The 22185-nt window shown below is 44.7% G+C and overlaps 1 protein-coding gene across 4 annotated transcripts in view; it reads left to right on the plus strand.

Annotated features, from left to right (window-relative positions):
- TRRAP (transformation/transcription domain associated protein) overlaps positions 1-22185 on the plus strand; it is a 159371-nt gene that overhangs the window by 39968 nt on the left and 97218 nt on the right. For 2 of the 4 annotated variants that reach the window (XM_081889018.1, XM_081889019.1), the window contains exons 30-44: positions 1267-1437; positions 2917-2985; positions 8166-8219; positions 8357-8377; positions 9787-9906; positions 10496-10615; positions 12097-12261; positions 13126-13307; positions 14226-14424; positions 15354-15482; positions 15873-16139; positions 18211-18417; positions 20798-20956; positions 21077-21211; positions 21387-21497. In XM_081889018.1, coding sequence (XP_081745144.1) covers positions 1267-1437; positions 2917-2985; positions 8166-8219; positions 8357-8377; positions 9787-9906; positions 10496-10615; positions 12097-12261; positions 13126-13307; positions 14226-14424; positions 15354-15482; positions 15873-16139; positions 18211-18417; positions 20798-20956; positions 21077-21211; positions 21387-21497 — 2109 coding nt within the window. The remainder of the gene's footprint in view (positions 1-1266; positions 1438-2916; positions 2986-8165; positions 8220-8356; positions 8378-9786; positions 9907-10495; positions 10616-12096; positions 12262-13125; positions 13308-14225; positions 14425-15353; positions 15483-15872; positions 16140-18210; positions 18418-20797; positions 20957-21076; positions 21212-21386; positions 21498-22185) is intronic. The other 2 variants (XM_081889020.1, XM_081889021.1) reach the window with 2 other exon arrangements.

Raw genomic sequence — 22185 nt, forward strand, 5'->3', positions numbered from 1 at the left:
AGCAGGTGCTGGGCCACGCAGATTTTTATAGACAAAATATTGAAGCGGAAGTCTTTTCAAAAGAATTGGAAAATTGAGTTAACTGTCCTACATCTTGATGGCAGGGTTTACGTGGCCCAAGAGGCCACTGTAACTAGTCTTGCCATTAACCAGATCCATTGTGACCCCCACCACCAAGGAGTGATAATGACTCTTGCAAGATGGAGTCCAGTATGTCTAGGGTTCTGGAATAAACTGTAAATGCAGGCCAGGCAAGGGCCTTGGGCAAAGACTAAGGTTGGGACCATAATGAGCAGTCCTGCAGTTGTGGCACATTGTTTCAGCAGAACTCTATAGTCTGGGCATCTGACCTGGTGCCTTTTTCTGCAGCTGTTGGCTTCTTCTAGGCAGTGAGGTTTCAGGATTTGGGGACTCTTTTGAATAGGTCTTTCCTGATCCTCCAAAAAGTTTGGCCCAGTCACCAGAGTCCTGATGGCACAGTTACCTTTCTGGGAAGGACTAGGGATTCCTGGGCTGGGACCACGGCAGACATGTAAATGGAGCAGGCTGGTTTGTTTTTGCGTATGGCCTATGTGGTTTTGTTTGTATTCTGCCTTTCTATTGAACTCAGCGTGGCACACACAAGATTTCCAGGTGGCCTTCTATCCAAGGACTGTCCACACCCAGACTTGCTTAGCTCCAACAAGCTCTGACACAAGTGCATAGCTCTGTGATATCAGAAGTTTGTCCTGTTGGAAATATGGGTCTCTAAAGTTGCTTATTGCTTTATTGGAGGAATCTTCCTTCCACGTGGAGAATGTAATTGCCAGCGTGGAACTTTTTCATCTGTGACCCAATCCAAATGTATCACAAGCCATGGTTTGCTTTTCTTAACCACAGATAAGTTTTTTTTTAAAAAACAACCCAAACCATGTTTAAAGACTTGAGGCTAACGGTTTGATTCCCCAGCCATTGCAGTCTTTCTGCTTGCAAGTGGTTTCTCTGGTTATCTGCTGCTACATGCATTCTGGAATCAGCCTTTGTTTAACAATTTCAGTCATGGGGTTCCACTCTGTTTGGGATCTTTACTAACATTAAGGCAAGAAACCATAGTTATGTCTGCACTGGGCCTGTGTACTTTATTTCTCAAAAGTCACAATTATTTCAGTAGGGGTTTTTTTCCTTCCCACTCTAAGGATTCTTTAAACCTGCAGTCAAAAATACCAACTCACATAAATGCTTGCATGGAAATACTTTTATGATGTTGCTTCTGTTACTTCCTGTCAGTTTTTGGAAGGCGCTACGATTGAAGTTGACCAGATTCACACGCACATGAGACCTCTGCTTATGATGTTAGGTGATTACCGAAGTTTGACGCTAAATGTGGTGAACCGCCTAACTTCAGTGACCCGACTGTTCCCTAACTCCTTTAATGACAAATTCTGCGATCAAATGATGGTAAGAACATGGAACTGCTTGAATGATTTTTAAGCAAATGTCACTCTGAAATCGAAAGTTTCAAAGAGGAGGCTTAAAAGCTATTTAATAGATTTGTACAAAGAGTCTTCTTCTCTCCTTAACTGTGTGTTAATTGGGTGTCGGATGTGGGGTGGGAGGAGGAATCTGGAGTACGTGAATCTTCAGTTGGAAGCTGAATGTGAACTAGTTGGCTTTAAAAAAAGTGCTGCTAAATTGAAATGAAAGCATGCCCCCCCTTTTAAAAACAACAAACCACAAAATGCCAGGCTACTTTGGCAAACATTCATAGACTTGGCAACTTTATTTCTAATGCTATAATAAACATCCAGTATGCATGAACAAGAACGTGTCTTTAACCATTTGAATCTGCTCCACCTTGTTATTTATCTTTGATGCTGTTGTCTAGTTGTGCCAAATAAAATAACTTCCAAGGGTTTAACAGCCGCTAGCAACCCAAAAACTGGAACTGGGAACTTGCAGCTAGGCTCCTAAAGAGAATCGACAAGCCAGTCTCTCTGACCTCACCCCCACCTCCAAATTTGGTCTGTTATGTGGAGGATGTTACTGCTACTCTTTCTCAATTTTTGCAGCTCAAATGAGCTCTTCCAGCAGAGCTTGAATACTGGAATGTCAAGGGTAGCTGGAGGTGGATTAGTAGCAAAGGTAAAATCCTGGCCAGGGACTCTTCCAGTGGAGGTTCTAGTCATAGGGGCTAGAGGCACAAACAGAATATTCCAACTGGAACGGAATCCCTGTTCCTTGCTGTTCTGCTTAGGCGTCTGCCTTTCCCTTCAACCTTGGAAAAACTTTGCTGGCTTTAGATGTGTGTGTGTGTAAAATTACTTGTGTGAGCCTTTTGCAGTATTACAAGAACTTAATGCTAAGCTGAAGCTGATTGGTCTGAGATTTGTGGCCCCTAAGTAGTGGCATGGCCGGGTGGCAGGCACTGAACTGAATGCTTCCTCTCGCCTCCACCGCTGCTGCCCTTGCCACTCACCCTCATTCCTTCTTGCACCAGGCACAATAGGGAACTTAGATGTGACCTTGTTCACATGGCATGGCACAGCTGGAGACAACATGTGTTCGTCATCAAGCTGGGGGTTTCTTCATGGCTTTAGGATGTAGGTCTTGAGGTGAGCTAAGGCCACTTATTAGAATGAGTTCCGCATCAGGGAGCATGCAGCAATCTTCTCATAGATTCCGGCTGGACAAAAGATCTCATTGACTTCTTCTACCTGGGCAAAAATGAAAAATGTCTTGGCTGCAAAGCCCTCAGTGTCTGTAGATAGCAGTCTTGCCTCCTCACTTAACTCCCCCCCCCCCCAATGAATACAATATCAGCTTGCTCCAAAGTATTATACGAAGTTTCTTTTTTGTAAATAATTGCATGGGCCATGCTTAGCTAACAGAGGCTGTAAGAAAGCAGGAAATAACTCTCGATATTGGATTCCCCCACAGCAACACCTGCGTAAATGGATGGAAGTGGTAGTTATTACACACAAAGGAGGACAGAGGAGTGATGGAAATGTAAGTTGATTCCGTTCTTTTTCTTGGGCATGAAAAGCCAAAGCAAATGGGATGAAATGTTGGAGAGACTGTAAACACTAGCTGCTTCCTTTCAGCGAACTACATACCTGCTTAATGAATGTCTTCGTGTGTGTGTGAGATAGACAAATTCTTAATGCTTTTACAGAATTGTTATGGATGATGCTTGATGTTCACCTACTCTATGGTAGCCACGCTCAATCTTGTGGGATGCTAGCTGCTGAATTTTAAGTGTGGAGGAAGACCTTAAGAGTGCACCCTGTTGTAGGGTGAATTGAGGTTGTGCTTTATATGAAAACTGTTGGTTGCACCCCTAGTGATTTCACTGGCAATCCATCCCAGTTCATTGGATTCAGCAAGAAGCACAAACACTGTCATTAACAGAAATCCATCCTTAAGAAAAACACCTTGACCTGTTAGAGATTTCCCCCAGCTCCAAATCAATGTTACTGGATGTTCCACGTCTCTTGCAAATGAGCAGCATATACCATTCTCCCATCCCTTTTTGCAGGCTAAATCTTTGTGTGTGTGTGTGTGTGTGTGTGTGTATATATATATATGCAATACATGAAATAATTGTTGGAAATGAAAGCAAGACTGCTATTGGAATGAGATTGTGAAGAAAGCTGGGGAAATAATGCTTAAAAGGCAGAGGCTTGTTCAATGTTGTACCATCAGTTTTCTTAGGTATTATCAGCCTATTTGTGTTGGATGTTAGGGTTCCTCAGGTTACAATCCCTAGTAAGTACTAGCTTACTGGTACTTGAAAGTTTTCAGGCATTGTTAATTTCTTGATTTTTCGTGTGCATGTGCTTAATTCACCCAGGAGCTTCATTGGCACAAGACTCGGTGAATGAGAAGGAGTTGGGCCAACCCCCCCACCCCTCTAATGGTGGACTTTTGCAGCCTCTTTTGACTAGTAGTAGTTGTGCAGTAGCAGCAACTCGCTCTGAACTACGTGTGCTCTTTCATGTAAACAAAAAAGTTCTGTTGCAGACTCTTAATGTTTGAATATACATATTTATCTATAATTCATTCTTTAAAAGGGGGGAAAGAGTGAAGAGGCTTGACAAGGCAGTGTCCGAATATGGTTTCAGTCTGAGTGTGAACATTTGGCTGTTGTTAAAAGCATTGTATGTGGTGATGTGGGAATACAGGCGTGGTAAAACACCATTAGTTAATAAACACTTAGAAAGGATGCACCACTTTTTGAAGTGTTGCCGCATTATGCGCTAGGCTTGCAATCTGCCCAGTCCCTTCGAGGCTCCTGTGCTTCAACTGCGAAGTATGGCATAGTCTATTAAGCACTGTTCCACTTTAGCAAAATCCCCCCCCCCCCCAAATATACCTGCAAGGCTTTAGGAAGACAGGAGCTTGGTAATTTGCCCCAACAGAGTCCAAAGGGTGCTGCTGGATGAGGCTAAAGGCCCATATATTCTAGCATCCTGTTTCTCATGGTGGCCAACCAGTTGCTTCCAGAGAGCCCACAAAGAGGATACGAAGGCAGTAGCCCTCCTACATTATTCCTCCCTAGCAATTGATATTTCCAAATCTGTTTCCTCGGAACCTGGTGTCCTGTATAGCTAGCATGGTTGATACCTGCTTTTCTGGTGGTGACACTTGCCTGCAAACCTGGCATGTTTTGATTTGGCTGTTCACTTTGTGCCAGGGGTGGCCCACATCGTCCCCTGCAGATGTTGCCAACTCACCATATGTGACCATTGCTAGATCTTGCTGGGGCTGATGGGAGTTGTAGTCCAAAACATCTAGAGGGCGCCATGTTGGCTACACTTGGACATGCCTAGCATACATGATCTAATCATGTTGTAAAGGGCCACCACAGGTAAGTATTCTTTTTCCTGTAGTTGGCGGCATAAATGCTTGCCTGAGAGTGACTTCAAGATGGCCATATTCTGAGAAACGTTAGCAGTGGTATTTTAACTCATGTAGGCTACATAGACTGTGCTATTCCTTTATATCTGGCAGTGTGCAACCACTTAAAAACACAAATTCTTCCATACATCGCAGTAGATGCAACTGCTGCTAACAGCCAGGCTTTAACAGATGCACTTGCCATGATGAGGGTGACACAACCCTCTGGGGAGTGTGCTACGCAGCCAGCCGCCCAGGGTGGAACAGGAAGCACTCTTAACCAACCTTCTGACTCTGGAGCAGGAAAGGCAGAGGAGGGAAACTGGATGCTCCTGCTTGGTCCTTTGTCCAGTGGTGTCCAGGCAACCCTTCTCCTGCCAGATGTCCTGTTGGGAAAGGCCAGTGGTGGGAAAGAAGGGTTGGGCAGTGCTGCTCAGGGCACTTCTTACCAGTGTTGCCCAGTCGGCTACTCTTCTAAACAGGAAAACCCAGCAGTGTGTGTGTTGGTGTCGGGTGACATTACCTGGGGTGACTATGAGAAGCTTTGCCCAACCTGGCGTGCTTTCCCCACATTTCTGTTTGGTAGGGGAGAGGGGGATGCTGGTGCCTACAGCCTTGACCAGCAAGACCACTCAAAAATCACAGATCCCCGTTAACAGCTGGGGCTTTAATCCTGTAAGCACTTGCCACTGGAGTTAGTCTGGCCCAACAGCAGTCTCAACTACTGTTCAAATGTGGATCTAGGCATTATCATTTGCATCGCTCATGGTGAATTCCTGCCCTAACAGCTATTGGGAATCAACTGTGGCTATCATAGTAAGTTCCCCTTCCTTCTGCTGCCACTAGTGTTGACTCTGGGGGAGGAGTAACCATTCGGAGAGGGGGAGTGGGGGACTGGGCACTGGACATGGGGGTGCTCCCCTTGCTCCCCCCCCCCCCATGAGGTGAAACGCAAGTATATTTTAAGTGCTGCTCCGCCGTGTCCCTCCTGTTTTTGTGTGCAAAATACGGCTCCATGCTGTGGACAGCGAAGATGTGACTTGGGGTTGCTTCGTTGTCGTGAGAAGTCTAGCAGGCGCTTTCCCTAGCCTTTCGCTTTCAGCCTTTCCACTAGCTCTTCAAGTGGAGCATCCCTCTGGGAGTTCCCCCAAAGTCTCAACATCTGAAGCAAAGCCACCCTGTTTGCAAAGCAATAGAAATACTGCGCTTTCAGGAAAACTTGGAAATTTTAAGAATGCTGTACTCTCTCCCCCCCACACCCCCCGTGTGTGTGTTTTTGTGTGTTGGGGCAGACTTTACCCAAATCCTTAATCTCCTTTCATACCAATTAAAAACAACAACAACAAGGTTCTTTATTGCTTTAATATGTATCTGCCTGCAAGAGGTTTGCATTCCCCGTGCTAATTAAGCCGTGCTTCATGGCTTCATGGATTATAAAGCTGGCACTGCTCTATTGGATACTGTTGACAGCATGATCATATGCATGCAGCCATTGTGTTTAGCTGCAGGCATGCATTAAGAGTGTCTCCTACAAATCGGCTAAAAATGGATTGTTCTATTTGTCACTTTTTCTCCAGGGAGCTCAAGGCAGATCCCCATTCTCCCTATATTGTTCTCACAGCGATCCTCTCATATAGATTAGGTTTGTGGCTGTGCTTGAGCAGTCACACCTGAGTTTCATAAGATGTGATGTGAAAAAACTTTGTTCTATGCTATGGCTTCCTTCCTTCCTTTGTGCAAGCCAGGGATTCACCACCTTACTAGAGTCTTCTGCTATACCGAAACCAAGAAACTATGTGTATCTGAAGAAGTGTGCATGCACACGAAAGCTCATACCAAGAACTAACTTAGTTGGTCTTTAAGGTGCTACTGGAAGGATTTTTTTTTGTTTTGACTATGGCAGACCAACACGGCTACCTATCTGTAACAAGAAACTATGGTTAATGGTTTCCAAACAGGACAAGGTATTTAGTGAATTGTACCATGACTTCATAGGGACGCGGGTGGCGCTGTGGTCTAAACCACAGAGCCTAGGGCTTGTCGATCAGAAGATCGGCGGTTCGAATCCCCGCGACGGGGTGAGCTCCCATTGCTCAGTCCCTGCTTCTGCCAACCTAGCAGTTCGAAAGCACGTCAAGTGCAAGTAGATAAATAGGTACCGCTCCAGCGGGAAGGTAAACGGCGTTTCCGTGTGCTGCTCTGGTTCGCCAGAAGCGGCTTAGTCATGCTGGCCACATGACCCAGAAGCTCCCTCGGCCAATAAAGCGAGATGAGGCCCCAGAGTTGGCCACAACTGGACTTAATGGTTGGGGGTCCCTTTACCTTTACCTTTACCATGGCTTCATATCTTGGCTTACTGGGAAGTCTTTAACTATGATTTCCTGGTTTGGATGTAACAAGAAACTAAAGACTTCCTGGCTTATGCAAAGAGAAGAATGAAGCAACTGTATGTAGCAATCTTATCTTGTCTAATTCAGCCAATATAGCACCATCCAAACTTAGTCAGTGACTAATGTGCATTTTGAGAGTCCCCTCCTCTTCAGGCTGTTTGATAAGCTGCCTACAAATCTCAGAAGATCCTGCTTCCACCCTCTAACAATTCACAGGCATTTTATGACCTTGCCATGACTTCATGTTGAGAAGTGGTAAAAACGTGTGCCTGTTCTCTTCCCGGTGGAAATGCTACTAAGCGCTGTTGTTAATTATTATGACGCACATCAGTTTTACTAGGTTAGCCCCAAAACACCTCTTAAAGTTTCATTTTAATTTTCATTAAAATGGTTTGTGAGAGTAATCAAACAGCAAAATACAATAATACAGTATGATGTAAAACTATGGTTCTACTCGCTCAGTTGCTCACACATTTTCCACCTGCTCAAACACACCCGTAGCTCAGTCAGTCTGCATCAACACCCATTTGCTCACACTTCCACTCAAAACACACTTTTCCTCACTCTCAGCACTCCTCTGGGTACATACATTATATAGAAATGCCATACTGCGACCTTTTTGGCCAAGGGTATTGTTTGTGATTCCAGTTTGTTCTGTTCTACTCTATTGAGCATTGAAAGGTGGTTTGTTTTTCTGTTGTCTCTGTGGACATTGCCTGTCTCCCAAGATACTCTGAATGCCGCCTTCACTGTCGTGTTCATCCCTTAATATCCTTCCTCTTCCTCCTTGTGTGCAAGCTTTAAATATATATATAGATATATATATGGGAAGTTGTATGTATTCAGTGTGTGTACAAACAGCCAAAACAAAAAAAAGATGCTTTTCCTCCCCATCTTCAGGAGAGTATTTCCGAGTGCGGGAGATGTTCCTTGTCTCCATTCTGTCAGTTTGAGGTGAGAATCTAACCCTACTAAAGTCAGTTTCTGACTCTGCTCTGAAGCACAGCATATACACTTTTCTTTTGCATTTACGTTTTTGTGGTTGTCGTTGTTCACGCTGTGAATTTTTGTTTTGTTTTGTTTCGGTTCAGCCTGCCATGGAAGGGGTAGAGGTGAGAACTTTCAGTGAAGGTGCCAGGAGATTCTTTGTTTGGGTTCCGTTCCGTTCCTTTGTCTCTTTCTTTCTCTCCTTCTCCTCCTCCTTCTCCTCCTCCCCCCCCCTCTCTCTCTGTTTATGGTTTGTTTTGCTATGGTTTGTTAGTTGTATTTGTTATGTACTGGGCGAAGTGCATTGTGCCTTGAGTGCAGTGCTGTGACTTGTCCTCTGTTGTTTGTCTGTGGCGGAGTTGTATCAGTAGCATTTGCTGTGACCTGTGGAAGGACATAAAGCATGTTTTCTCTTTTCTTTTTTTAATGACTAAATTAGGAAGTTTTTGGTGCAGTTTCCCTCCCTCCCTGTACATACGTTGAGCGGAAGCCTTCTTGAGTTGCTAACATCTAAAAGGAACAGATTTCAAAGCAAAAACTGAGGCCCCACGCCTAATTCTAACGTCTGGCGGCTGTGCAGGCCTCTCTGTTCAAGTGGGGGAGACTTGTGCTTCATTCAGTTCAGGAAATGCAACCACCTTGCTAGACCTAATGTACTGTGTGTATGCATGCACAATTTCTTGCCCCTTTTCCTTCTATGGTGTTTGTCATAACCCTACATAAGAAACTACCCAAATGGTCAACAGGAGGTTTGCTGCGTTGGGGTCTGTGGAAGAGCTCGGAGGTCAGTGGCTGATGACCTTTGGGACTGGTGAGGCAGAATGCAGGGAGTCCGAACCATAGGTGGAACAGAGCCAATGGGAAGTAGAGCCAGATAGTTCTAGTTTTGTCCCCATCCTCCTCCCTGCTAACTTCAGCAAGGTCAACATGGAGGCTAAGGAAGAGGAAGATGGCCGGAATTCCGTGATCTCCTGGACTGTTTGTAACTTAGAAGGCAGATAGTTGAGGCTGGATGAAGGCAGACTGAAGTTTGTGTGGCAGTGCCCTGCTTGCCCCAATGGACTGGCCTCTGCTGTAGGAGGATAGAGTTGAATTTTGAAGTTGCTAGCCCATATGAATTGAACTCTGATGCAGGCCAAACAGAACTCTTCCTTTATAGTTTTGTACAAGCCAGCTTTGAGCAGCAGCTTTTGCCTTTTGGAGAGACTCACGCAGTTAGTGTGCCCAACATTGGACATTCACAAACCTCCATACCACTGTTGTCATACCATTTTTTTTAAAAAAATAAAACCCCAAAGTTTTAAAGTTGCACTATTGAAGCAAACTGAACCATCTAGCCACCCATTGCCCCCCTCCCCCAGAACAAAACATGCCCTGGGTAAGTAGTTGTTGTTTTAACTCCTTGCTTTGGTTTGCCAGCCATGCTAACACCTAGAAAGGGGAATAGAGTTCCCATTAGGATCCGTTGTGTGTTGCATTCGAACGCTGCCTTAAAGTAAATGGATGCTTGCTAATGTTTCCATTTTGTCTGTAGGAAATGAAGATTTGCTCAGCAATTATAAACCTATTTCATCTGATCCCAGCTGCTCCTCAGACACTCGTTAAACCCTTACTGGAAGTTGTGATGAAAACAGAACGGGCTATGTTGATAGAGGTAAAATGGCACTTAATTTCCTTAATTGCTTCTGCTCTTCCATTTGTAATACTTGCTTTAATTGTGTTTTGAATTGTTTCAACTCCCCTGTGGAATCCATTTGATTTAAAACATTGATTTGTGGACACCCCTCTTGTACTCTACTCCATTTTTAAAAGAGTTTGGAACTAGTTCTAATGGATTTTCAAGGTTCAAATGAGAATTTAACTTTGTGTGTGTGTGTGTGTGTGCGCATACACACACACACACACACACACGTACATGCATATATAAAGTGGAGGGAGATCAAACTTGTGGTCAGATTAGAATTACATGCAGAAATATAATGTGCCACTGTAGCTATATAGAAATGTTTTGCTTAGTCTGCCCTTGAGAGAAAGGGCCAGATAATGTGACATTTCAAACATTTCCCCACTGAAAACCCTGAAGGTTCAGATGTGCTGGAGAGAAAACCATAATTCTAGGTTTGGGGGTTGCTGGCATGTTTGCAGTCCTTAGAAAAACATAACCCAAGAGTGCAACCCTAGCTGCCTTGAACTTGTCCACATGCTAAATGAAGCTTCTTTTTCTCTGGGATTTGTTTCCACAGGCTGGCAGTCCGTTCAGGGAACCATTAATAAAGTTTCTGACGCGTCATCCATCACAGACGGTTGAGTTGTTCATGATGGAAGCAACCTTAAATGATCCACAGTGGAGCAGGATGTTCATGGTAACTCATGGTGTTTTGCTTTGTTTGATTGACTTTCAATGCTGGTGGATGATCAAGGTGCTTGCAAGTGCAAGATCTTTCTCCGCTGTCACCTAGCAGCAGCCATTGGGCTGCAGCAGAGGAAAAGAAGGGAAGCTGGGCTATTCCATCATTTTTTGCTGGCATCCATCTGTCTTGAGAAACAATGGAGTGCACCTCCAGGGGTGAAGTCAGGCTGCTGTATTAGCAGCACCAAAGTGACCTTCTCAGGGGGCAAGCTTGGGCTGTGTGTATGGAGGTCCTGGGCTTCCCAGAACCCCCTCTTGGTCTCACTGATGTGGTCCAAAGGAAAGCAGAGCAATGTACCAGCTTGGCTGCAGGAGTTGCCGGAAGAAGGTGTGCAAGTCACTATCCCAACCATCTTAGGTTCTCCACTTCAGATATGTGCATAGTTTACTCCTTAGGCTTTTATTCTCCTGAAGATATCCCGCAAGGCACTAGAGGTTTAGGATCAGAGTTTTTCTTCTCCTAGACGCACTACCTTCCCAGGTTGTTGAGCCCCATGCAACAGCAGCCAAACTCCAGGAAAGTGCTTTGATTGGTTGGCTATTCCATCGACTCTGCTGATACTCTATTTTGCTTTGTAGCTCACTTGGCCAAACTGTGCTCCTTACTTTACAGCTTTGCCAAAACACTGCCTATGCAAGCCACAGATGTCTGGGGCAGCTCCCCAGTAACTAATTCTACCCTACTTTGCCTTGTCTCTCCTTGGCCTCCTACAGTGCTAAGGCAGAAACTTCATCACTGGCTGTCACAGTGCACCTCATATAAGAGCAAGGCAGTTGCTGGGGAGCTGGCCTGGCCTGGCTCTTCCTCTGCAGCTAGTCTGGACTGTCTTCCTTCTCTCTCGCCTGCTGGGCAACAGTCTGTCGTTTTGTCATCACACTGCCATTCTCACAGCTGCCTATTGGAGGCTATGCAAACTGCAGTGTGAAAACATCCTTAAAATGTTATTATATAGTAAGAAATATAATTACCAGCATGAAGAAAGGAGGGAGCTGCATAAAGGAGGAGACGTAGGGAATGGAGTGTACAGGTGAAGAATTAGAACAGTTCTTTCATCTTTATTTGCTCCATTAGTGTTTTGTTGTATCAGGACTTGGACCTGATCAGGACCTGAAGTCTGCCCACTGCTCTAGCTCAGTCTTCCTAATCTGGTGCCCTCTAGATATTGTTGGACTCTGGCTTCCATCAGCCACAGCTAGCATAGCCAGTGTTTTAATGATGGCGGTTGTAGCCCATTGTCTTCTGAAGGGCACCAAGTTTGAGAAGACTGATCTAAATAATGTATGATATTTAAGTAAGCAATTTTAAGCGTAAGATTGCTCAGATATAGCTGACACTGCACCCATGTATAAAACTGCACAATGTATGTTGCTGGCAGACTTCTGAAACAATTCCTTGCCTTCATCAAGAGTTTTCTTTTATCGTTTCAAAACCAGAGCTTTTTAAAACATAAAGATGCGAAGCCACTGCGTGATGTTCTGGCAGCTAATCCAAATCGCTTCATCACGTTATTGATACCCGTCGGTACTCAAGCAGCTGTTCGCCCTGGCTCTCCCAGCACCAGCACAATGCGCCTCGATCTCCAGTTTCAGGCTATCAAGGTATGGCATTCCACCTACCGAATTGCACTAAATAGCCTGCCCCTTCTGTTTTGGTTTGAGATTTGTGGAATCTGTCCAAGAACAATTCCTCCTTGGTGTATTTCAGTGGTAGTTCTCCCCCCACTCCTCTGTTTGTCCCATCAGTCTATTCCTAATCCTTTGTTGTTGTATTTACTAGCAAGGAGTGCCTGGTGCTGCCCAGGAACTTTTAGAAACCAGAAATTAATGTGATTTTTAAAAAAATAGATAATGTAATTTGTGCGTTTGGACCCGTCATGAAAAAAATTGAGTGAAGTCACAGGAATGCCATTTTTTTGGTCCATCATCTTGGTTCAAAATGGCACCTGGCCTCCAAATGACTATGAAGACATCCTCCTCCAGAACTCTCATGCTGAGTTTGGTGATTATATATTGAGAGGGGGCTGAACATGTGCCAGAAGCCACCAAAGTCACATTTTGGTCTACCATCTTGAATTAAAATTGTGCCTGGCATCCAGACATTGACGAAGTCTGCTCATGCCAGGTTTGGCAATTATATCTCAAGAGGTGTCTGAATGCATAGAAAACAAACAAACCGCTTTCCAAAATATATAGTAGATTGGCAGCACGTGTGTGTGTGTGTGTGTGTGTGTGTGTGACCTCCTTTTGAAATTCTTCTAAACTGGATATGCTCCTGTATTGCTCCCTCCCCTCTCCCCCACCTTCCTGCTTTGATCCCATTTCCCTTATGGTTTGAAGAGATGAGAGCAGTTCTTAATGTCTTTCTCCAGAACTACTGGAAAGGAAACATTAAATGGACATAACTAATAACCCGCTTAGGGCTATTTAAGTACCGCGTACATGTCCTTGCTTTTGTTTTGACAGATCATAAGTATTATAGTGAAGAATGATGAGTGCTGGCTGGCGAACCAGCATTCCTTAGTGAGCCAGCTCAGGCGAGTGTGGGTCAGCGAAGCTTTTCAGGAAAGGCATCGCAAGGAGAACATGGCGGCCACAAACTGGAAGGAACCAAAGCTTCTGGCGTACTGCTTATTGAATTACTGCAAGTATGTTGATCTGCAAATGCTGCTTTGTGGGCCAGGGATGGAGAACCTTTCATGGCCAAGAGTGCCACATTCCCTTCTGGACAACCTTCCAAAGGCCACATGGCAGTGGTGGGCGGGGCAGAGGCAAAAGTGGGTGGAGCAATCGATGCAAATGTTACAAGCGGCTTGTTTCTACAGATGCTCATCCTTCCCCTCTCTGTCCTCAACCTAGACAAGCAAGAAGCATTGCCAGAGTTCAAGGACACATTCCAATCAGGCAAAAACACCCAGAGCATGAAGCAGGGCTAGCAAAAGCTTTGTCCTGGGAGAGTTCCGAGAGAGGGGGGGGGGGCTGGAAGGCTGTGCTTGGCCCCCAGGCCTGCAGTTACTGATCTAGGCCAATAGCAGTTCTCCAATTCTCCCAAGTGCCAATCCTTATGCAGCCAAAATGGTGCCATCATTGTTCCCTGGACCGCTGGCCTAGCTGTCTGGGGCTGATGAGGGTTGGAATCGAACATCTGGAAGGCCGCAGGTTCCTCATCCTTCCCCTAATGTATGCTCTGGTTAAACAGAGGCCTCTTGGGTAGTTGGAAAGCTAAGCTGACTTTAGCTTAGGTGTGGGGAAACCTTTTGCCCTTGAGAAGTTGTTGAGCTGCAGCTCCTATCAACTCTGACCATTGACCATGCTTGCTGGGTCTAATGGGAGTTGTAGTTCAGCAACTGCTTGAGGGCCAAGGTTCCCTACACCTGAGTGAACAAGTGATGGGGAAATACTTCTTGCTGGTGAGAAAGGAGAAAGCTAGCTGGTTGAAGCTAGCTTTCTTTATAAGGTGTCCACTGGAAATTTGGGTGCTTCAGTGTTATACAGAGCACGTCTTTTTCAGAACTCCTTTCTTAGCTTGATGTTGCTTAGCCTTGTATATTTTACTTCTTCCTTAGGCGAAATTATGGTGACATAGAGCTGCTCTTCCAGCTTCTCCGGGCCTTTACCGGCCGTTTCCTCTGCAACATGACTTTCTTAAAAGAATACATGGAAGAGGAGATTCCCAAAAATTACACCATTGCCCAAAAACGGGCACTCTTCTTTCGCTTTGTTGACTTCAGTGATCCCAACTTTGGAGATGAGCTTAAAGCCAAGGTAAAGCAAATCATTTAAATGAAAACGGGTTGGTATTTTTAGGTTCCATTTCCGAGGGCAATGCAAGTTGCTTGCTTAAATGTCAACAAGGGTTTGATAATTGGCAGAACTACTTCTGTGAAAATGCCAAGCCTAAAGAAGAGCAATAATGGGTGAAGTCAACAATTATTCAACTTCCATTTGATTGCCCCGATTCTTGAATATTGACATACCTGTTTGCCTGCAGCCTTTCTTTTTTTTTTTGGCGAAAGAAGCTTAATTTCCAGAGGGATCCACAGTGACTCTTGGTACTAATCAGTCATAGTCCTGCCTGCTAAGTTTACAATTATCTGGCACTTTAGAAGAGGACATGCAAGCTTCTTGCTTGCATTGTTATTCATTAAAAAAAACCTTATCACTGAAATTTTAAGATAATTTAAAATTAATTGCCCTGGTTGTTAGTGCAGTATATCTTGCTGTAAGCGTAGTTGCTGTGTTTCTGTATATTTACTCTGAAGCAGAGGCAACAGCTTGTTCAGTGCCAAAAACCACAATAAAAGTATAGAAAGCATAAGAGATCTGCAGCTGGTTTGCTAATTTGGTGGCACATAATTAACCTCTCTTGCACATAATTTGATCGAAGAAAGTGGATATCAAGGAGTTAAGCCTTAGTTGGCAGAAGCCTGATACACTTGGAGAGTTTTCTCCATAGTAGTTGAGGTTCTTAGTTATCGGTTAGCATCAGTCATCAATTGCTTTTAAAAGCACTATAGTAACTTAGAATTGTAGGGGGAGGGGGGGAGGGGAGAAGAGACCTTGATAGTTACATTTTATTGATTTTTTAATTCCTTTTATTGTGTACCACTTTAATCTTTTTAGGGAGGGAGACCGGGACAGAAATAATTCAAAATAAATGAATAAATTATTTCTTTTTTCCCCCTGATCTGCAGGTTCTGCAGCACATTCTGAATCCGGCTTTCTTGCACAGCTTTGAAAAGGGAGAAGGTGAACAGCTTCTGGGGCCCCCCAACCCAGAAGGAGATAACCCCGAAAGCATCACCAGTGTATTTATAACAAAGGTAGTTCAGCCTAAGGAGGGGGAAAAAGCAAACAAACCCAATCTGGGCATTGGGGTGGTGGTCAAGTTGAGATCAGTAAGCACTGTCGTTTGTTTCCAAGGCAAGGTCCTAGCTTGAACAGGAATCCTTTGTGGCATTTCCTGGTGCGAGGATTCTTTATGGCCAGCCTTGGGTGGCTGGAGACATTCCATTACCTGGCAAACCTTTGCTGCCTTAAGAAATTCTCCAGCCCTTTGGGGTCTTAAGACATGCAACAGCCATGCACAAAGCTGCAGGTTCCCAGTTCTAGCCTTGGTAGCTCCTAGCAGTAGCTCCTGGTGAATCGAGCCCCTTGCGCTTTGTTTGGCGATGCATCCTGAAATTCCTTTCCTTTTCCTGTTTTGGGGTCAGGTACTTGATCCAGAAAAGCAAGCTGACATGCTCGATTCGCTCAGGATTTACCTCTTGCAGTTTGCCACTCTTCTCGTGGAGCATGCGCCGCACCACATTCACGACAACAACAAGAACCGGAACAGCAAGCTGCGGCGCCTCATGACCTTTGCCTGGCCCTGCCTGCTCTCGAAGGCATGCGTGGACCCAGCCTGCAAATACAGCGGACACTTGCTCCTAGCGCACATCATCGCCAAGTTCGCCATTCACAAGAAGATAGTCTTACAGGTAATATGTGTGTGTAGATTCATATTTAAAACGTGCTCCCCCATATTCTTTGAAACTGGACATTGGTTAAGTAGCCATGTTAAATGGATATCATAAGAGCCTGTGGTGTCAGGCCAAAGGTCCACTTAGCCCAGCATCCTGTTCTTACAATGGCCACTCAGATGCCCGTGTGAAACCCTCAGGCAGGAGCTGAGCACAAGAGCATCTCACCTCTTGTGGTTTCTAAAACTAGCATTCAGAAGCACTGCCACCTGCAACCATGGATTGTGGCCATGGATAACCTTGTCCTCCATGAATTTGTCCCACCCTGTTTTGAATTCATCCAAGTTGGTGGCCATATATATGGCTACATATGTACCAAATACATTACAGTGGTACCTCAGGTTACATACGCTTCAGGTTACATATGCTTCAGGTTACAGACTCCGCTAACCCAGAAATATTACCTCGGGTTAAGAACTTTGCTTCAGGATGAGAACAGAAATCGTGCTCTGGCGGCGCAGTGGCAGCAGGAGGCCCCATTAGCGAAAGTGGTGCTTCAGGTTAAGAACAGTTTCAGGTTAAGAACGGACCTCCGGAACGAATTAAATACTTAACCCAAGGTACCACTGTATAACAATCATAATTTTATTATTTATGTTAAACACTCCAACATTAGAACTTCCCATTGCAAGGCAGCCTTCAGGTGTCTTCTAAAAGACATATAGTTGTTTATGTCTTTGACATCTGACGGGAGGGCATAGCACAGGGCAGGGGCCACTACCAAGAAGGTCTTCTTCCTGGTTCCTTGTAACTTCTCGCAGTGGGGGAAGGCCCTCAGAGATAGGCATTTTTTGAATGTTTCATTTATAGACCACCCTTCACCTAATTAGGACAGGTGGGGAAGAGTGTTAGCTACAAACAGAAAGTTTGGTGGGGTTTGAGATAGTCATGATGATGAGAATGGTGGTCAGGTTATACTGTTTGTGCAGCTTTCAGATGAGTGGGCCAAAGATAATGTTGTGATGATGACAACTCTGTGGACAAATCCGTTCTTCCTATTGTCTAACCCTCCTGGACAAGTGTGTTTTGAAAATCATAGTACTTGTGGTTGGAGGAAGATTCCAGGGAGCTGGAAAGATCTTGGAGCAGACACTCCAATACATGGGAGGATGGAAATAAAATGACTGTTCCTCCATTATGTTGTCCACCTGGTGGTTTTACAAAAAGCGCCAAATAATCAATTATACACAGTGATCTTTAACTGGTTTGGATCCAAAACCCATCTCTGACTTACAGTCTACCACATGGGTTCCACTTTCATATTTGCACTTTTGATTTATACTTAATAATACACATTGTTAACCCTAAAATGTCAGTTCACAGAGCAGTGTAGCTTAGCATTACTACTAAATGAAAAGCGGTGGGTTTTTTTGTTTACACTTAACCTTAGCCGAAAGGCTATTGATTTTGCTTGCTCGGAGAAGTTTTTAGAAAGCTACAGAAAAAGACTGGAAAGTGAACAGGATGCCCCCGCTACATACAGATCTCTCTCAGGATAGATATAGGAAGGTGGGCATGTAATTGGCCAGAAATATGTATCTTATTAAAAAATGGTATGTTGCAGCACTCATGTAAATTGATAAAATGAATGTTTTTTTTAATTATAATTATTATTATTATTATTATTATTATTATTATTATTATTATTATTACCCTGCCTATCTGGCTGGGTTTCCACTCTGTGTGACTTACAACATATATAAGAAATAGAAAAAACATTTAAAACTTCCCTAAACAGGGCTGCCTTCAGATGTCTTCTAAAATTTATGTAATTCTTTATCTCCTTGACATCTGAAGGGAGGGCGTTGCACAGGGAGGGTGCCACTACAGAGAAGGCCTTGTTTGGTCTAGATAGGCTTAGTTGGAATCCAACATGGCAGCATCAACATTGGTGCACTTCACCTGGTGTAGCCTCTCGACTCAGCTGTGGGTCCAGACCCACTGGTTGAAAACCTATGGATTATAGTACCTTTATTTCCTTTTCTGGAATTTATTTTATACAGTTGTTTTGTGTTCTCCTCCTCTTCAGGTGTTTCACAGCCTCCTGAAGGCTCATGCGATGGAGGCGCGAGCCATTGTCCGGCAAGCCATGGCTATTCTGACGCCAGCAGTGCCTGCTCGGATGGAAGATGGCCACCAGATGCTGACCCACTGGACAAGGAAAATCATAGTGGAAGAAGGTCACACCGTTCCCCAGCTGGTCCATATTTTGCATTTAATAGTCCAGCACTTCAAGGTATTTCTCTTTATTATTTATTAAAATTCTCTACAGCCCTCCATCTGAAGATCACAGGGCAGTTTACAGCATAGAAACACAAAAATACCTACGAAAACAATACCCCCCACCAGCACAGTTTAAAAGGCCATGAATGGTTTAATTCATCAAAGGCCCAGGAGAAGAGGAATGTTTTTTCCTGGTCCCTAAAGATATGAATAGAAGGTGCCAGGGCGAGCCTCCCTGTGGAGAGCATTATACCAAAGAAATCCTGCTCACCAGGGGACAAGGTTGAAAATCGCACCTATCCTGCCCCACCAGTTCTCTTTCCCCTCTGTCTGCCATCACTGGGCTCCTCCCCTCTGAGGGTTATAATGCATTGATTGGGAGGGGACTGGGAGCTTGCACCCTTTCATACGCTTTGATTACTGGTTGAGCTCCTTCTGAGCAAGTGGCCAGTCTAAAAGCTTCTTTCTCACACATTATTCCATAAAATGGATTATCGGTGTAATGAATGGATACAATGCTGGCCATAATGTTCTCTCTGTCTCTTACTAGGCATTAAGATTGGCCTTGACCCAAATAACTTCATCAGTGGTGTTTGCATGGCATAAATTTTCAGTGCACACAGAAACCCTCTGAGATGTTCTTAAATGCCAGAGAACACAAATCAAATTTGGAGTGGCTTGTTTCAGCACAGAACACTTTGTAAGGGTACTTTGTGTTGATTTTCAGGCTGGATTGCCTCTGAGAGCCCAGGGGAGTAATTTTGGTGCAGGACGAGAACTGTTGCGCTCTTGGTCCAGTGAATACTCCCTCTCCCAGAGTTTCTGGTCATTTGGAGCTACTGCGAGAGCACTTTTGCCACTTTAGAATAATACCCCAAAGATTTGCGCTCTTTGTGGGCTCAAGAGAGAATCGCAAACCTGAGATGAAAGTGGTCTGTAATCCATCGGCCAGAGGCACTTAAAATACAGTATACAAACTAGAAAGCTTGGCTTTTCTCTTCCTTGTAATGCTTTGACCCTGCTAGGTTTCAAAGGCACTGGCGGAATCAGTGTGTCCCTAGGCCTGCTTTGCACAGCTTGAATTGAGGAGGAAGAGTTAGATGGCTCTCAGCTTCATAACCTGTAAAGCATATTTATCAGCTCAGTTAGAAAAACCTGAGGCTCCTGGACTGAAAAACAACATTGCCCCACACCTGATGAATACCTAGTTGCCAACGCTGTTTAGCGCAGGAGTGGGGAACTTTGTACACTCCAAGCACAACTTTGCCTCCTGTGCAACCTTCCAGGGGATACCAGGGCCAGAGGCAAAAGTGGGCATCTTTACACAATATGCTACATCACAGCCATGCAAAATCCATGAACTCCTCCCCCTGCTTGCAAGCAAGAAGCATTATCAAATTTCAAGGGCATATTCCGACCATTCAGAAGGTGTGGTGGAGGCTTATTCAGAGATTTGCTCAGATGGGCGACCCAAGGCTTGGAAATGACTAAAATGTGTTTTTTCTTTTTTGCAACTTGGAAAATATCTGGTATTATTTCTGAGCGTATATCGGATTCCTGTATCTCCTGATGTCATTGGAAGCACGATAATGGGGTCCATTCCTAATTCCTCCACCCTCCCGGGAACATATAGATTACAACTTTTTCTCAGCCCTTGTACTTACCATTAATTTTGCTCCAGTGGCGGGAGAATGGAGGAAGGGAGAGAGAACTCTCTTCCTTCTTAATTCTGAAGGATATATCATATTTGCAGAAGGTATGAACGTTATATAGGGAGATACCATTGTGACATGCTCTGTGCGGGGCTGCCTTTGAAAAGTGTTTAGAAACTTGAATGGGCTCAAAGAGCCGCAGACAGATCGTGGACTAGGGCTGGTTCTAGGGAACATACGACTCCCTTGTTACGGCATCTCTACTACTGGTCTATTTCCAGGCATAATTCAAAGTGCTGGTTATGTCCTAGAAAGCCCTATGCACACTGCTTAGGTTCAAGCTGTCTGACTGGGTTCTGAGATCTTTGGGGGAGGCCTTTCTCTCAGTCCTGCCACCCTCACAGGCATGCTTGGTAGGGATGCAGGAGAGGGCCTTCTCAGTGGCTGCTCCCAGACTTTGGAACTCCCTACCTAGAGAAATTAGATTGGCTCCCTCCTTGTTGTCCTGCTGGCAGGTGAAGTCCTCCTTATTCTAGGAGGCTTTTGCAAACAGACTGCTTTTAATGAAACGACTGGTGCCGTGCTGTTTTCATTGTAATTATGTGTGTTTAATGATTGTTTTTTTCCTATGTTTTTACCTGTTCTTAATTTATCTGCAAGTTGCATTGAGTCCCTGCCAGGTAAAAGGCAGGGTATAAATATATATGTTTATATCAATAATTATGGGGGAAATTTCCACAGGTTTACTATCCAGTGAGGCACCATTTAGTGCAGCACATGGTGAGCGCCATGCAGAGACTGGGCTTCACTCCCAGTGTTACTATCGAGCAAAGGAAACTGGCTGTGGACCTGGCAGAAGTGGTCATCAAATGGGAATTGCAAAGAATCAAAGATCAGCAGGTAAGAGGACTTCAGCTGTTTCGTTGTCTGGTATGGAATCCTTGGCCTTTCTATAGAAATCCCATATTGAGTTCAATTTCTTTGGCTCTTCTTTCCCCTCTCTCCCCACCTCCCCAAAAGCCGGATTCCGATATGGATCAGGGTGCCAGTAGCGAAGGAGCCAGTTCCGCCTCATCTGCTGTGAAGAGGGGGCTTTCGGTCGATTCAGGCCAAGAAGTGAAGCGGTTCAGGACTGCGACGGGGGCGATAAGTGCAGTAAGGGTCACCCCCCCCATTTCCTTGCAGACAAAATTCAAATGTACCTGTACTTCTTTTCATATCTTCTTGGTGAACTGTGCATGTTTCAAGAAGGACGCAGCCAATTGCCGTCCCTTTTTCAAGTCAAATGTACTTTCAGATGTGCTGCTTTATTAATATTATTCTTCTTCAGGTATTCGGACGCAGCCAGTCACTGCCTGGAGCTGATGCGCTCCTTTCAAAGCCCATTGACAAGCAACACACCGATACGGTCATCAACTTCCTCATTAGAATTGCTTGCCAGGTACTGTGCACTTCTCTTCAGTATGATTTGCTTGATTGGTGTGAAAAAGACGGCATCACTGTTCCATTCAAGGGAGATCTTCAGTGTTCCATTTGCTCTTCTCCTCCCTTGGACTTTTCATGGGCAGTGTGGAGTAGGACTTCTTTGCGGGCTACAGAATGCATTGCTTCTCATCCCCACTGGGATGCCTAGCATAGGAAGGAGGCGATGAGAAGACTAGGCTGGGGAACTGTATGTTAGCATTTCACTTCTCTGTTGCTGATGTGTGACTGTTACATCACATGTCTGTGTTGACTTTCTAGGCTTGGAAAGCCTGAGAACGGAAGCTAGCCTTATCTCTTCCGCTCTGTTGTGCTTTTGTACTTTTGACTTTGTGTTCTTTCTTGGAGCTGAAGTGAGACGACGCCATGATCACTTCGTCCTGTATATACTGCTTAATAAAAGCTTGGAATGAGCACACCAATCTCTACTTTGTTTCTGCTAATCTCTTATTCCAACACTGTGATCTGTAATTAAACTGTAACCAGAGCAGCTGCAATTAAAAGAGTGCTTTTTCCAGTACCAGCCATCTTGGACTGTACGGTGGGGCCTTCTTGGTGGTGGTGCCACTGGGGGCTGCCCTGTGGGAGACGATTTATCCAAAAGGAGGTCCAGGGGGCTATTTCCTTCTGCTTCTATGCATCATAGG

Source organism: Podarcis melisellensis, assembly GCF_964234715.1.
Source record: "Podarcis melisellensis genome assembly, chromosome: 14".
Taxonomy (NCBI): Eukaryota; Metazoa; Chordata; class Lepidosauria; order Squamata; family Lacertidae; genus Podarcis; species Podarcis melisellensis.